The sequence below is a fragment of the Salmo salar genome, chromosome ssa09, assembly GCF_905237065.1.
Source record: "Salmo salar chromosome ssa09, Ssal_v3.1, whole genome shotgun sequence".
In the NCBI taxonomy this organism is placed as follows: Eukaryota; Metazoa; Chordata; class Actinopteri; order Salmoniformes; family Salmonidae; genus Salmo; species Salmo salar.
The window spans coordinates 105,454,652-105,471,829 of record NC_059450.1 but is presented as its reverse complement, the minus strand read 5'-3'; the positions used below and the strand labels follow the sequence as shown (position 1 = coordinate 105,471,829).

General features: G+C 39.5%; 1 protein-coding gene across 1 annotated transcript in view; it reads right to left on the bottom strand.

Annotated features, from left to right (window-relative positions):
- The window catches only part of LOC106590980 (T-box transcription factor TBX22), a 16,864-nt gene extending 2,218 nt beyond the window's left edge, over window positions 1-14,646 (bottom strand). The window contains exons 1-5 of the mRNA XM_014182156.2: window positions 14,265-14,646; window positions 13,638-13,854; window positions 11,727-11,828; window positions 5,857-6,031; window positions 4,701-4,865 (exon numbers count right to left, since the gene is read on the bottom strand). Of these exons, the coding sequence (XP_014037631.2) occupies window positions 4,701-4,865; window positions 5,857-6,031; window positions 11,727-11,828; window positions 13,638-13,854; window positions 14,265-14,421 (816 nt within the window). The 5' untranslated portion in view covers window positions 14,422-14,646. The remainder of the gene's footprint in view (window positions 1-4,700; window positions 4,866-5,856; window positions 6,032-11,726; window positions 11,829-13,637; window positions 13,855-14,264) is intronic.
- Between the last annotated feature and the right edge of the window lie 2,532 nt (window positions 14,647-17,178).

Genomic DNA, 17,178 nt, shown 5'->3' with positions numbered 1-17,178 from the left:
CTCCTATTTCTATTCTGGTTAGAGCCAGTTTGCGCTGTTCTGTGAAGGGAGTAGAACACAGTGTTGTACGAGATCTTCAGTTTCTTGGCAATTTCTCGCATGGATTAGCCTTAATTTCTCAGAACAAGAATAGACTGATGAGTTTCAGAAGAAAGTGTTTTGTTTCTGGACATTTTGAGCCTGTAATCAAACTCACAAATGCTGATGCTCCAGATACTCAACTAGTCTAAAGAAGGCCAGTTTTATTGCTTCTTTAATCAGAACAACAGTTTTCAGCTGTGCTAACATAATTGCAAAAGTGTTTTCTAATGATCAATTTTCCTTTTAAAGTGCTAGACTTGGATTAGGTAACACAACGTGTCATTGGAACACAGGAGTGATGGTTGCTGATAATGGGCCTCTGTACACCTATGTAGATATTTCATAAAAAATCAGCCGTTTCCAGCTACAATAGTAATTTACAACCTTAACAATGTCTACACTGTATTTCTGATCAATTCAGTTTAATGGACAAAAAATTGCTTTTGTTCAAAAACAAGTACATTTCTAAGTGACCCCAAACTTTTGACAGGTAGTGTATATGTGAACCCCAAATCAATGTAGTTCTCATCATTTTTGCGCCTCTTCGATGGTCCAACGTCCCTGTCTGTTGTTCGGTGCTTTCCCGGGTAAGGGGGCAGTAGCTCTTCGGCTGCATCAGATTCACAACTGTCAGTGTCCATGCTAGCTGGGCTAACAACAAATGTAGAATTACTGATGCTAGCATTGGATGTGCTTGTGGAAGCAGAACAACTTGTGTCGTCAACAGGTGCAGGTGTAGTACTGCTGGTAGTAGCAGGTGTAGTGCTGCTGGTAGTAGCAGGTGTAGTACTGCTGGTAGTAGCAGGTGTAGTACTGCTGGTAGTTGCAGTACTACCAGTAGAGCTGGTATGTGTCTCTATGGACGCGGGCCTTACGTTTTTTAACCATTTATCAATTTTCGAGCAAATGGAATGAGCAGCAGCTACGTTTGGCTACATATGGACCGTTAGTGGAATTCCCGCGAGAGAGTAACGGTTAATGTGATTGGATGTTCATTATTTGACTAGGCACACAGAGTGTTGCTGCTTTGGCAGCAGCTAACGGGGATCCATAATAAATACAAATACAAATTTGACATTGTGTTGTTATTTCGCTGAACATGAGATGGTTTCATTTGGTTTTTGGCAGTGAAACGAGGCTACTCAGGTGAGAAAAAAACATCACCCAAATGTACAGCCCCGTGGAAAAATCTAAATGGAGTATTTGAAAATGTGAATCACATTTTTGTTTGGCGTACAGCTTGGGAAAAGCCGGTTTAGTAGGAGCTATGGTTTCCCAGGTCACAGCTTGTCATAGTGATCCCTGTAGCAGGTGTCAGGGCCAGGAAAAATATAACCTACAGTACCAGTCAAAAGTTTGGACACACCTACTCATTCAAGGGTTTTTCTGTCTTTTTACTCAGAACTATGAAATAACACATATGGAACCATGTAGTAACCAAAAAAGGGTTAACTTGTTATGGATAGGGGGCAGTATTTTCACGGCCGGATAAGAAACGTACCCGATTTAATCTGGTTATTACTCCTGCCCAGAAACTAGAATATGCATATAATTAGTAGCTTTGGATAGAAAACACTCCAAAGTTTCTAAAACTGTTTGAATGGTGTCTGTGAGTATAACAGAACTCAAATGGCAGGCCAAAACCTGAGAAGATTCTGTACAGGAAGTACCCTGTCTGACCATTTCTTGGCCTTCTTTGTCATCTCTATCCAAAACAAAGGATCTCTGCTGTAACGTGACACTTTCTAATGCTCCCATAGGCTCTCAGAAGGCGCCAGAACATTGAATGATGACTCTGCAGTTACTGGCTGAAAAACAGTAGCGCATTTGGTAAGTGGTCGATCTGAGAACAATGAGACGGGCGTGCGCATGCACGTGAAGAGTCCATTTTAGATTTTGAGTCTTTGAACGGAAAGGACGTCTCCCGGTCGGAATATTATCGCTTTTTTATGAGAAAAATCGCATAAAAATTGATTTTAAACAGCGTTTCACATCCTTCGAAGTACGGTAATGGAATATTTTGAATTTTTTTGTCACGATATGCGTCCGCGCGTCACCCTTCGTTACCCTTCGGATAGTGTCTTGAACGCACGAACAAAACGCCGCTATTTGGATTTAACTATGGATTATTTGGAACCAAACCAACATTTGTTGTTGAAGTAGAAGTCCTGGGAGTGCATTCTGACGAAGAACAGCAAATGTAATCCAATTTTTCTTATAGTAAATCTGAGTTTGGTGAGTACCAAACTTGGTGGGTGTCAAATTAGCTAACCCGTGATGGCGAGCTATCTACTCAGAATATTACAAAATGTGCTTTCACCGAAAAGCTATTTTAAAATCGGACACCGCGATTGCATAAAGGAGTTCTGTATCTATAATTCAAAATAATTGTTATGTTTTTTGAGAACGTAATTTAGTAAATTCACCGGAAGTGTTCGGTGGGAATGCTAGTTCTGAACGTCACATGCTAATGTAAAATGCTGGTTTTTGATATAAATATGTACTTGATTGAACAAAACATGCATGTATTGTATAACATAATGTCCTAGGAGTGTCATCTGATGAAGATCATCAAAGGTTAGTGCTGCATTTAGCTGTGGTTTTGGTTTTTGTGACATTATATGCTAGCTTGAAAAATGGGTGTCTGATTATTTCTGGCTGTGTACTCTGCTGACATAATCTAATGTTTTGCTTTCGTTGTAAAGCCTTTTTGAAATCGGACAGTGTGGTTAGATAAAGGAGAGTCTTGTCTTTAAATAGCTGTAAAATAGTCATATGTTTGAGAAATTGAAGTAATAGCATTTCAAAGGTTTTGAAATCGCGCCACAGGATTCAACTGGCTGTTACGTAGGTGGGACGAATTCGTCCCGCCGGTCCCATAGAGGTTAAAACAACAATAACCTCAGTCAGTTTATAGCGCTGATCTGAGGGCTGCTGGGAGCTGGAGACTGTAGGCCACACCCTCTGGGACTACAAACCCTTACAGCCAGCTGGGCAGCCAGCCATGTCAAACAGGGCACCCACACACACACACACACACACACACACACACACACACACACACACACACACACACACACACACACACACACACACACACACACACACACACACACACACACACACACACACACACGAACAGGGAGTGGTAACAGGGTTTTATATGGTGTTTGACAGCCAGCCATCCTTAGCCAGCCTGGTCACTCTCTGGTCTCTATAATAATATGTCCTGAGCTTGGTTTAGTAGGAGCTATGGTTTCCACAGTCACAGCCTGGTCACAGACCTGAGCTTGGTTTAGTAGGAGCTATGGTTTCCACAGTCACAGCCTGTCACAGACCTGAGCTTGGTTTAGTAGGAGCTATGGTTTCCACAGTCACAGCCTGTCACAGTCACAGACCACGAAGATGTGTGTGTTTCTGTCCTGAACAGATGATGTGTGTATTTCTGTCCTGGACAGATGGTGTGTGTGTGTCTGTCCTGAGCTTGTAAACCATGATGGTGTGTGTGTGTGTTTCTGTCCTGAACAGATGGTGTGTGTGTTTCTGTCCTGAGCTTGTAAACCATGATGGTGTGTGTATGTTTCTGTCCTGAACAGATGGTGTGTGTATGTTTCTGTCCTGAACAGATGGTGTGTGTGTTTCTGTCCTGAACAGATGGTGTGTGTATGTTTCTGTCCTGAACAGATGGTGTGTGTGTGTCTGTCCTGAACAGATGGTGTGTGTGTGTGTGTGTGTGTCTGTCCTGAACAGATGGTGTGTGTGTTTCTGTCCTGAACAGATGGTGTGTGTGTGTGTCTGTCTTGAACAGATGGTGTGTGTGTGTCTGTCCTGAACAGATGATGTGTGTCTGTCTGTCCTGAACAGATGGTGTGTGTGTTTCTGTCCTGAACAGATGATGTGTGTGTCTGTCCTGAACAGATGGTGTGTGTGTTTCTGTCCTGAACAGATGGTGTGTGTGTGTGTGTGTCTGTCCTGAACAGATGGTGTGTGTGTTTCTGTCCTGAACAGATGGTGTGTGTGTTTCTGTCCTGAACAGATGGTGTGTGTGTGTGTGTGTCTGTCCTGAACAGATGGTGTGTGTGTTTCTGTCCTGAACAGATGGTGTGTGTGTTTCTGTCCTGAACAGATGGTGTGTGTGCGTGTGCCTTTCTATATTATTATGCATTCAGCAGAAGTGAAGTGGACCCTGATGAAGAGAGCTGCTGCCAATCCACGAGAGTCTTCTGTTACTGCAGGGACCACAGGCAACACCACGGTCACATGGACACACACATGAAGCCAGTCCTCCTGATCTATTCTACTGAATGTCTAGTTTAGACCACAGTGAAGCCAGTCCTCCTGATCCATTATACTGAGTTTCTAGTTTAGACCACAGTGAAGCCAGTCCAACTGATCTATTCTACTGAATGTGTAGTTTAGACCACAGTGAAGCCAGTCCAACTGATGCATTATACTGTGTTAGCATTAATACATAAATCATATTGTCAATAACTTTAACTACCTGTTGGTTCTGATAGACTGTTCTGATTCGCTGTTCTGATTGGCTGACGCAGTAAGTGCTTGTTAGTTCTGATTGGTAAGGCAGTACCTATTGGTTCTGACTGGCTGAGAGAAAGTACCTGTTGGTTCTGATAGGCTGTCACAGTGGTGAACTCTGTCTCTGGGAAGGAGAAGCTGGCCATACCCTCAGTGGGCAGCGAGGGGATCTTTGATAGGTCCAGCCGGGGGTCGTGGCGGATCACATGGACGCGAGGCTTGTACTTATGCATTGACTGTAGAATGATCTGAACCAAGAGAGTCATTTAGAGAACGAAGTCAATGTGATGTCCATCAGCACAACATAGATGTTACATGCATTTTGGCCATGTATGTTGTGTTTTGGAGGTTTCTGAACTTCATGCAAGATTATATAACAACCAACTGCCATTAAAGATATGCAAACCTTACAACAGGTGTACCAATAACAACCACCAAATCCCAGACAAACATACCGGACACCATCACCAAGCTGTAGCCATTTTAACTTTCATCATGACTGTAGCCTTTTTTCTAACAAAACATTTCTCATCTCAGATAGTTCGAAGCCTCTTTCAGTAAATTGTTTATTCTTGACCCATAAAATACAGTGATAGAATAGAATTAAGCAATAAGGAGGTGTGGTATATGGCCGATGTACCACGGCTAAGGGCTGTTCTTATGCACAACGCAATGCAGAGTACAGCCTGCATACAGCCCTTAGCCGTGGTATATTGTCCATATACCACCAACCCCAGAGGAGCCTTACTGTATTATGAACTGGTTACTGTCATTATTACACTTGTTTACTGTTTTAATGATGATGGTAACCAGTTTATAATAGAATGACTTGTTTACTGTTTTAATAATGTTGGTAACCAGTTTATAATAGAATGACTTGTTTACTGTTTTAATAATGTTGGGAACCAGTTTGTAATAGAATGACTTGTTTACTGTTTTAATAATGTTGGTAACCAGTTTATAATAGAATGACTTGTTTACTGTTCTAATGATGTTGGTAACCAGTTTGTAATAGAATGACTTGTTTGATATACCATGGCTTCCAGCCAATCATCATCCAGTACCTACACTACCCGGATTATAAAAGTAGTTTTAAACCTGGTAGTTTGGATCCTGGATGCTGATTGGCTAAAACAGCATTCCAGCCATGTTTAATTAAATCCTATAGATTAGCAGTCAAATAGTAATAGAACACAGTAGATTAAATGATTGTAGATCAGAAAGAGAGATGTGACGTACGTGTCCCTTGTCCTCCATCTCATTGTTGGTCAGTTTGACCCGATCGAAGCTGATCACCTGACGCATCCACGTCTCGCCCACGCACGGGGAGTCCGGGTGCATGTACAAGCGCGGCGCGACGCAAGAGTGGTCCGTGTTTCCTGCCACCATCCACTGAGAGCTGTGGTACACATACCTAAATATAACAGAACATCACAACAGAACATCAGAACATCACATACCTGAATACAACAGAACAACAGAACATCGCATACCTAAATACAACAGAATATCAGAACATCACATACCTAAATACAACAGAACATCACAACAGAACATCAGAACATCACATACCTAAATATAACAGAACATCACAACAGAACATCACATACCTAAATATAACAGAACATCACAACAGAACATCACATACCTGAATACAACAGAACATCAGAACAGAACATCACATACCTGAATACAACAGAACATCAGAACAGAACATCAGAACATCACATACCTAAATACAACAGAACATCAGAACATCACATACATAAATATAACAGAACATCACAACAGAACATCAGAACATCACATACCTAAATACAACAGAACATCAGAACATCACATACCTAAATATAACAGAACATCACAACAGAACATCAAAACATCACATACCTAAATATAACAGAACATCACAACAGAACATCAGAACATCACATACCTAAATATAACAGAACATCAGAACATCACATACCTAAATACAACAGAACATCAGAACATCACATACCTAAATACAACAGAACATCAGAACATCACACACCTAAATACAACAGAATATCAAAACATCACATACCTAAATACAACAGAACATCACAACAGAACATCACATATCTAAATACAACAGAACATCACAACAGAACATCACATACCCTAAATACAACAGAACATCACAACAGAACATCAGAACATCACATACCTAAATACAACAGAACATCAGAACAGAATATCAGAACAGAATATCAGAACATCAGAACAGAATATCAGAATATCACATACCTAAACACAACAGAATATCAGAACAGAACATCAGAACAGAATATCAGAACATCACATACCTAAATACAACAGAACAGAACAGAATATCAGAATATCACATACGTAAATACAACAGAATATCAGAACAGAAAATCAGAATATCACATACCTAAATACAACAGAATATCAGAACAGAATATCTGAATATCACATACCTAAATACAACAGAATATCAGAACAGAATATCAGAACAGAATAGAATATCAGAATATCAGAACAGAACAGAACATCAGAACAGAACATCAGAACATCACATACCTAAATACAACAGAATATCAGAACAGAATATCAGAATATCAGACCAGAATATCAGAACATCAGAACAGAACATCAGAACATCACATACCTAAATACAACAGAATATCAGAACAGATTATCAGAATATCAGAACGGAATATCAGAACATCAGAACAGAATATCAGAACAGAATATCAGAACAGAATATCAGAATATCAGAACAGAACATCAGAACATCAGAACAGAACATCAGAACATCACATACCTAAATACAACAGAATATCAGGACAGAATATTAGAACATCAGAACAGAATACCAGAACAGAATATCAGAACAGAATATCAGAACATCAGAACAGAACATCAGAACATCACATACCTAAATACAACAGAATATCAGAACAGATTATCAGAATATCAGAACAGAATATCAGAACATCAGAACAGAATATCAGAACAGAAAATCAGAATATCACATACATAAATACAACAGAATATCAGAACAGAATATCTGAATATCACATACCTAAATACAACAGAATATCAGAACAGAATATCAGAACAGAATAGAATATCAGAACAGAACAGAACATCAGAACAGAACATCAGAACAGAACATCAGAACATCACATACCTAAATACAACAGAATATCAGAACAGAATATCAGAATATCAGACCAGAATATCAGAACATCAGAACAGAACATCAGAACATCACATACCTAAATACAACAGAATATCAGGACAGAATATTAGAATATCAGAACAGAATATCAGAACATCAGAACAGAATATCAGAACAGAATATCAGAACATCACATACCTAAATACAACAGAATATCAGAACAGATTATCAGAATATCAGAACGGAATATCAGAACATCAGAACAGAATATCAGAACAGAATATCAGAACAGAATATCAGAATATCAGAACAGAACATCAGAACATCAGAACAGAACATCAGAACATCACATACCTAAATACAACAGAATATCAGGACAGAATATTAGAACATCAGAACAGAATACCAGAACAGAATATCAGAACAGAATATCAGAACATCAGAACAGAACATCAGAACATCACATACCTAAATACAACAGAATATCAGAACAGATTATCAGAATATCAGAACAGAATATCAGAACATCAGAACAGAATATCAGAACAGAATATCAGAATATCAGAACAGAACATCAGAACATCAGAACAGAACATCAGAACATCACATACCTAAATACAACAGAATATCAGGACAGAATATTAGAATATCAGAACAGAATATCAGAACATCAGAACAGAATACCAGAACAGAATATCAGAACAGAATATCAGAACATCAGAACAGAACATCAGAACATCACATACCTAAATACAACAGAATATCAGAACAGAATATCAGAACAGAATATCAGAACATCAGAATAGAACATCAGAATATCACAACAGAATATCACAACAGAACATCAGAATATCAGAACAGAATATCACAACAGAATATCAGAATATCACAACAGAATATCACAACAGAATATCAGAACAGAACATCAGAATATCAGAACAGAACATCAGAACAGAACATCAGAATATCACAACAGAATATCAGAACAGAACATCAGAATATCAGAACAGAATATCACAACAGAATATCAGAACATCAGAACAGAATATTACATTTACATTTACATTTACGTCATTTAGCAGACGCTCTTATCCAGAACGACTTACAAATTGGTGCATTCACCTTATGATATCCAGTGGAACAACCACTTTACAATAGTACATCTATATCTTTTTTGGGGGGAGGGGGGGTTAGAAGGAAGGTGGTGATTGACTCCGCTGTCCTGGCGTCGTGAGGGAGCTTGTTCCACCATATTAGAACATTACATCAGAACAGAATATCAGAACATTACATCAGAACAGAATATCAAAACAGAACATCAGAACAGAACATCAGAACAGAATATCAGAACAGAATATTAGAACACAATATCAGAACACAATATCAAAACCAGAATATCAGAATAGAATATCAGAACAGAATATCAGAACATCAGAACAGAATATCAGAACAGAATATCAGAATAGAATATCAGAACAGAATATCAGAACATCAGAACAGAATATCAGAACAGAATAACAAAACAAAATATCAGAACAGAACATCAGAACAGAACATCAGAACAGAATATCAGAACAGAACATCAGAACAGAATATCAAAACAAAATATCAGAACATCAGAACAGAATATCAGAACAGAATAACAAAACAGAACATCAGAACAGAACAGAACATCAGAACAACATCAGAACAGAATTCCAGAACAGAACATTAGAACAGAATATCAGAACAAAATATCAGAACATCAGAACATCAGAACAGAACAGAATATCAGAACAGAATAACAAAACAGAACATCAGAACAGAACAGAACATCAGAACAGAACATCAGAACAGAATATCAGAACAGAATATCAGAACACAATATCAGAATAGAATATCCTTTGACTTTATTGTCCACCCAGAGTTGACAAGTTGGCTTCACTAACAACAGGTGAAAAGACTAATAATGAGTTGTGACCACATAGTTCTCCCCTTACAAAGCTATGCCATAAGAGTTTGCCATGAAGTAACTGACTTTCCAAGTCAAACATTTTTGTGACTATATTTAGGCTATAGAGGCCTAGCTGTATTTGATATACCCCTCGACCCTCCAGTGGTGCGTATTCATGGATGCTAAGGAAAGCCAGGCTTCGCACAAAAATTACCAAGAAAAAGGAAAAAAACATACATTATTTTATATCTTTCGTCTCTTTGTGTTTCATAATTTTCCTTTAATTCGCAAGAGGCTGAATGTATCTCACTAGAAAAAGCATCCGAGGGAGTGAAACAGCGCCCCTCTGTCTCTGTATGCGTAGCACATCTGTCTAATGCTGTCTGGTCAAAATGTGTATGAAATTGTTGCAAGGGAAGCCAGCAATCATTTGGTCTTCCTTGATTAAAAAAATATACAATAATAGGCAATCAGCTTTGAGCTAAGCTGAGTGAACTCAACTGTGAATGGTCCTTGCACACCAAAAAAAAGTGTTAAGGGAAGCCAGTTTGGAATTTCACATCACATCAAAAGCCAAACCTCATTGACAGAAAAAAAACTTGAATTGTTGCATCTCGTTGTGTTGTTGTCCTCTGGTGGCTAGCTAGCTAAAATTGTCCCTTTCCTAAATTAGCCATGGATGGAGATAGGGATTTGTACTTGTGGTTTTACTTAATTCTCCTTCCTGGTCAATGATTAAAAAGGCGATTCTGATCCAACCATAAATTCATACATTGTGCCCCTGGCCCGAGAGGCTGGAAGTTCAATATGTAGCGAGACATAGAAGGCTAATGTTAACTAATTGGCTAATCGTTGCCCATGAAAGGAAGTTAGGCTAGCAAGCAAGCAAGCATTTTAGTCAGGTAGGTAAGGACACCAAAAACTAAAAGGGTGTACTGTATGACAGAGTCATAGACCGTTACGTCAACATGAAAGAGAGGAGGATGGAATTGGCGTTTCTCTACAAGTAGGGTGTGTCAACATGTTTTTTTCTACTTAAACACACACACAGCAAGCAGCACCATGGACAGGCACATAGTATTGAGCTTACATTGATTTCTAAATAGTTTTTGGAATCGTTTAGTTGGCGCTGTATTACACTATGCAGAGGTGATTAGCTGGTGGTGATGTGGTGCTGCAATAGTGGAGGCAGCTTCTGGTTTCTTTTCGACTTGTGGAAACTCTCCTGGGTTCTAAATCAATAGTTGTTTAGTAGTTCAAAAATGTTAGAAATATTAACTTGCTTTACCGCTGTAGGTCATGTGACTGTTTCCTACCATATGCTTTGTGGACTCCGCTGGACAGATGTCGCTCTGGTTTTGTAATAAAACGAAGGTGTGGTGGAATTTATTCTGCCACTGTGTCTTCTAAACATGGTATTGGAACTGAATGTTTAAATATTTCCTGGATATAGTATACTTACTTACTTACTTTATTGTGTATTTCATATTTCTAATTCTTAATTATCTTTATTTAATTTTAATTGTATTTTTTTTAAATACATTTTTATTCTTTATTACAATGATGCGTTTTGAGTTTGCAAGAATGGCATTTCACTGTACTTGTGCACGTGACATTAGAACTTGAAACGCATTGCCTCAGCCTTAGGTCTATCACCGTGGCAAGGCATATGAACGAACAGGTTATAGAGCAAACAACGCATTTATCAAAACACATTGGTTGTAATATGGCTTTTTTTCCCCTAGCTTGGCTCCCACGGTGATTTTACCCAAGCACCACTACTGTCACCCTATGCTCGTTAAATGCGTGTATATTGGGTAAAATGCTTGATTTACAGTACAAAAATATAGTAGAATTTGCAGCTTCATTTGAGAGAAATGTGGAAACAATGGAAAGACCTATTGATGCAATAATGCGCTGGTTTTAAAGTACGTTTCTAAAATAGGAGACCATTTCCTTTCGTTCAATTTACAATTGTAGGTTACATATACGTTTAGGGTCTACCTGTATCGTTTGGAGTCGATGGGCAAAACGTCCATGGCGATGTAGTACTGCTGGCACGGGTCCAAGTTACGCACCTTTACGCGCAAGGACGGGAACATCCTCCTGTAGAAAACACACACAGAGTTTAAAGTAGGATAAATGAGCAAAAATTGTTATCATATAATAGCGTATTTAATTCAATCCATAATTTTATTCAATATCAACTAGTGCGTCAGTTAAATTTGTTGGAAATGTAACACCAGTGAAAGAGAGGCTACGGGCCTCAGTCAAGGTGAATATGGGTTAGGGTTAGCCTAACCTAACCTAACCCTAACCCCTAAACCCTAACCCTAACCCTCAGTCAAGGTGAATCTCTGAGGCCACGAGGGCATTCTGACGAGATGTATTACTCGTCTCATAAAAAGGACTATCAAATGTTTAAAACGAACTTTGCAGCAACAGAGATAATATAATTTATAACAAGTCATGAAATGTTTAGCCTATATAGAATAACATGTGATTTTATGAAACTGTTATGAAAATGTTAAAGAATATGCAAAGAAATTAAAATTACAAAATTACCACAAAATGTAATTACAAAATAACAGAGCTCCAATTCCTGAGGAATAAAGCATGTACACTGTTAATTATATGATAAGAGTCAACGAATATAAAGTTATAGAAATACTATAAAAAAAATACAACCCTAAAACACTATGAAAAAATACAACCCTAAAATACTTCGAAAAATTCCAATGGCCATTTATAAAATGATAAAAAGTATCCCCATTTAGTTTTTACGTAGTAGTACTGACCCTGCAAAATAAATACTCGACAAGCCCTTTCGCCTTTTCCCCCCTCCTACACATACTGCTGTTGTTGTTTTAACTGTGTAAAAACATTTTTTCTATTGGTGAAATTAAATAAACATTCAATAGTTTGAAGGCTGCAGTAAATCCAGGTCGCAATTGTAAATGAGAAGTTGTTCTCAACTTGCCTACCTGGTTAAATAAAGGTAAAATAAAATAAATAAATACAAAATTGTACATTTAATTTGTAGATACAGCCAATGTAAAGATTTCATACACAGCAATCGAATAATAGGCTATAGGCCTGTATAATAGACTATAGGCCTGTATAATAGACTATAGGCCTGTATAATAGGCTATAGGCCTGTAAAATAGGCTATAGGCCTGTATAATAGGCTATAGGCCTGTATAATAGGCTATAGGCCTGTATAATAGACTATAGGCCTGTATAATAAGCTATAGGCCTGTATAATAGACTATAGGCCTGTATAATAGGCTATAGGCCTGTATAATAAACTGTAGGCCTGTATAATAGACTATAGGCCTGTATAATAGACTATAGGCCTGTATAATAGACTATAGGCCTGTATACTAGGCTATAGGCCTGTATAATAGACTATGGGCCTGTATAATAGGCTATAGGCCTGTATAATAGGCTATAGGCCTGTATAATAGGCTATAGGCCTGTATAATAGACTATAGGCCTGTATAATAGGCTATAGGCCTGTATAATAGACTATAGACCTGTATAATAGACTATTGGCCTGTAAAATAGACTATAGGCCTGTATAATAGACTATAGGCCTGTATAATAGACTATAGGCCTGTATAATAGACTATAGGCCTGTATAATAGGCTATAGGCCTGTATAGAAAATGTTTTTGTTTTTGCAAGTGCAACATCAGTGACTTGTTGCAATATGGCCCTCTTTCCTGACCAATGTGTATTATCCTCATACTGTAAATCAGATTAATTAACAGTTTGATTAGTGTGTAGTCCATATTGTAGTGTATTGGCTACTGTGTGTTAGTGTGTAAAGGTCTGAGTTTTACCTAGTTTAGCTAGCGTGTGTAAAGGTCTGTAATTTGACAGTTTGGTAGGCGTGTGAAGGGGTCAGTTTTACCTGCCCGCTTTGGTAATAATCATCTCTGTCCCGATCTCATGAAACCTAGTCCACAGATCCGACCCCTGGAGCTCCACCCGGACATCTCTCTCCTCTCTACCCGGGTTAGAGTCACTATCTCCCGGCCTTCTCCTTTCTTCTCTCCCCGGCTCAGATTCGCAGTCTCCCAGCCTTCTTGGCGTGTTACCAGCCTTCCTCCTCTGGTCGTTTGGGTAATCTTTTTGAGTGAAGGAACAGTTTAAGACATTCTATATTGTTGATAAATTAGAACTGTTGCATCCTGAACATGCGGAATGCTGCTGGCTTGATTCCATTTAAGTGTAAAGCTTTCAGCTGTTTCCTTTAATTAAAACACATCAATTTGACAAACCATTGAAGTGAAAAACGCTAGGAATGTGTCATCAATAGTCCTAGAAAATCAACACAAAGCCACAAAACAAGTTGTTGTTTTCTATTTTACTACTTGGACAGTGCTTCTCAGAAGAAGCAAAGACACTAATGTTTTTATTTTTACATTACTATCTAGATTTGTTTCTGTCTTAAAAAAAGATGACTTTTTATTCAAGTTAGTCGCAGAATAGTGCGTGTGTAAAGCAGAGAGATGCGCGCGGGTTAAAGTTGACCGACCGTGTTTGTCTGTCTCCTGCCGATTGGAGCTTGTCTCCGTCTCTGTGTCTCCCAGTGAGCTCGAGTCCTTCCCGTTCTCCTCCTTCATCCTCTTTATCGTTTTACCGACCAGTGCTTCCACCGAGAAAGCGTGGGCTCGTGAGCTCAGACCCTGCATCCTGACGCGAGGCGGTTAGTCTCCTTTCTCTGGGGTCCTGAAGGCTGCACTCTTGTCGCGCGCTGTTCCGTTTTTCCGCTTCACCCAGGGCCTCTGCGAGCCCCCGGTCTGTCTGCCTTCTGTTCATGTGGCTATGCGACGCAGCTAATTGACCCGGTGAGTTCCCATGGCTCCGTGGCGCGCGCACTATGCATCTAAATCCATGTTAACGGCCCCGCAGTTTCCGCTTGCCTCTCTCCTCCCTTTCCTCCTTTTCATGCTCCTCTCTCTCTCTCTCTCTCTCTCTCTCTCTCTCTCTCTCTCTCTCTCTCTCTCTCTCTCTCTCTCTCTCTCCCTCTCCCTCTGTCTCAAAGTAAATAAACACTAAACATTACACTCAAATCGACAGACGGCAAGTATCAGTTCTCATTATGTATTTCTTTGGTATTTTACATTTTTCTAATTGCGTCATCATTCTATTTTATCAATGCATCTGATACTCTTCAGTGCATTCTCCTTTTGTCTGGGTTTTTGGACAGCTTTTAGACTCACCTCTTGACTGAAACAAACAGTTAGACAGCCATATTAGGTGCACTGTTAAAACACCATTGAGTAAGATATTGCTAATTTTTTGGTACATTTCAGATTTTAATGAAACAACCTGGAGTTATGAAAATAATTATTTTAATTGTTAAAAGGGGTGAATAATTCATTTATTGCTCCATTTGTTTGGTGTGTTGGTTTAATTACATCTTCTACACGTTCAATTTTTTTATTTGTATTTTGTCTATTATTCCAAATAGTGAAATACATTCAACGTCTTTGTATTTGTTGAATAACTCGTTCCTAAAAGGCACCCAACTATACGATTGATTTAAGCTAAACGAAGAATGTTTTTAATACACTACTATTTTGTTTTAATGTGAACAACAGTATTTACAGTTTCCCGACATAGAAAGCCATGCTCTGTTTTAACTATGACCACACATAATAAAACAGCCTTTTAGAGAATATTTACACGTGTGATATTTCATCTAAAATAACAGGTGTTTAAAACGGAAAAAGATTCTGAAATTCAATGTTAGTTTGTCAATAAAATAAATGAGACGTTAGTTTGTCAACAAAATAAATGAGATGTTAGTTTGTCAACAAAATAATATATATATTTTTTTAAGCGAATCCATTATAGTCTTTCATATTCCATATTTATTTTATCTTTTTCAGCTCGCGTGGCAACATAATGTTGAGAGTGGTAATATAATTTTATTTAAAGGACAGGGGGAATCCTTGGACAAATATTTCACTCGAGACAAACTCGGAACATCTGGAGAGCCTATTTAAAATATATCCATGAATCTCTCTCTCCTTCTCGGTTGAAGCTGACATTTCCGTTATTAATTTGGAGGCTTTCTGTAAGTAAAACGGTTTTGTGTCTCGCGCTGCACGGGTGTGGGAGAGGGTCTGCGGTGCTATGTGAGAGATGTCTGGTTCTCATAACAGGGATCAGATGGAGTTTGGCGTGCGGGAAAACGGGGCCATAATGACAGCTGGAGATTATTACATTACCTTCTGACATGAAATAGACCCATTCAACACAAACACAGAATGTTTTTTAATCACAGAAAATAATTGGTCAGAAGGCGAAACAAATGATGCTGTGTTTACGATAGTCTGGTGAATGGTTGGTTTGGTGCCTGATGGAGGCCCCAGGACTCTGGTCTGGTGAATGGTTGGTTTGGTGCCTGATGGAGGCCCCGGGACTCTGATGTGGTGAATGGTTGGTTTGGTGCCTGATGGAGGCCCCGGGACTCTGATGTGGTGAATGGTTGCTTTGGTGCCTGATGGAGGCCCTGGTACTCTGATGTGGTGAATGGTTGGTTTGGTGCGTGATGGAGGCCCCGGAACTCTGATGTGGTGAAGGGTTGGTTTGGTGCCTGATGGAGGCCCCAGGACTCTGGTCTGGTGAATGGTTGGTTTGGTGCCTGATGGAGGCCCCAGGACTCTGATGTGGTGAATGGTTGGTTTGGTGCCTGATGGGGGCCCCGGGACTCTGGTCTGGTGAATGATTGGTTTGGTGCCTGATGGAGGCCCCAGGACTCTGATGTGGTGAATGGTTGGTTTGGTGCCTGATGGAGGCCCCAGGACTCTGGTCTGGTGAATGGTTGGTTTGGTGCCTGATGGAAGCCCCAGGACTCTGGTCTGGTGAATGGTTGGTTTGGTGCCTGATGGAGGCCCCAGGACTCTGGTCTGGTGAATGGTTGGTTTGGTGCCTGATGGAGGCCCCGGGACTCTGGTGTGGTGAAGGGTTGGTTTGGTGCCTGATGGAGGCCCCAGGACTTTGATGTGACAACAAGAGGGAACCAGAGAACTAGCGATGATGACCCAGACTCAGACGGGTCTCTGTCGGTACTGCTGGGCTCCAGCCTGTTCTGGATACCTGCTCCTTTATTTGTTTTCATATTCTTATTTAACTTTATTTTAATCCATGAATTACTGTGACAAAGTGCATCACAAACGAAGTGGCATTCTGGTTAGTTTGGGAAGCATTCTGTCTGCTCCTCTGTAGGCCTGGAAGCTAGGAGTTTATTGTGGGCTTCAACCAGGGTCTACACCCTATCACGGATAATGTCCATTATTGATAAAAAGCCATTTAGCACACAATAAACTCCTAGTTTCATTCCTTAGCTTCCAGCCAACAACTGGTGAATTGTCCTGTAATGTGTGCAGTTGTGTGTATGTGTGTGTGTATGTCAGTCCTCGGGCCAGAAAGCTGTGTCG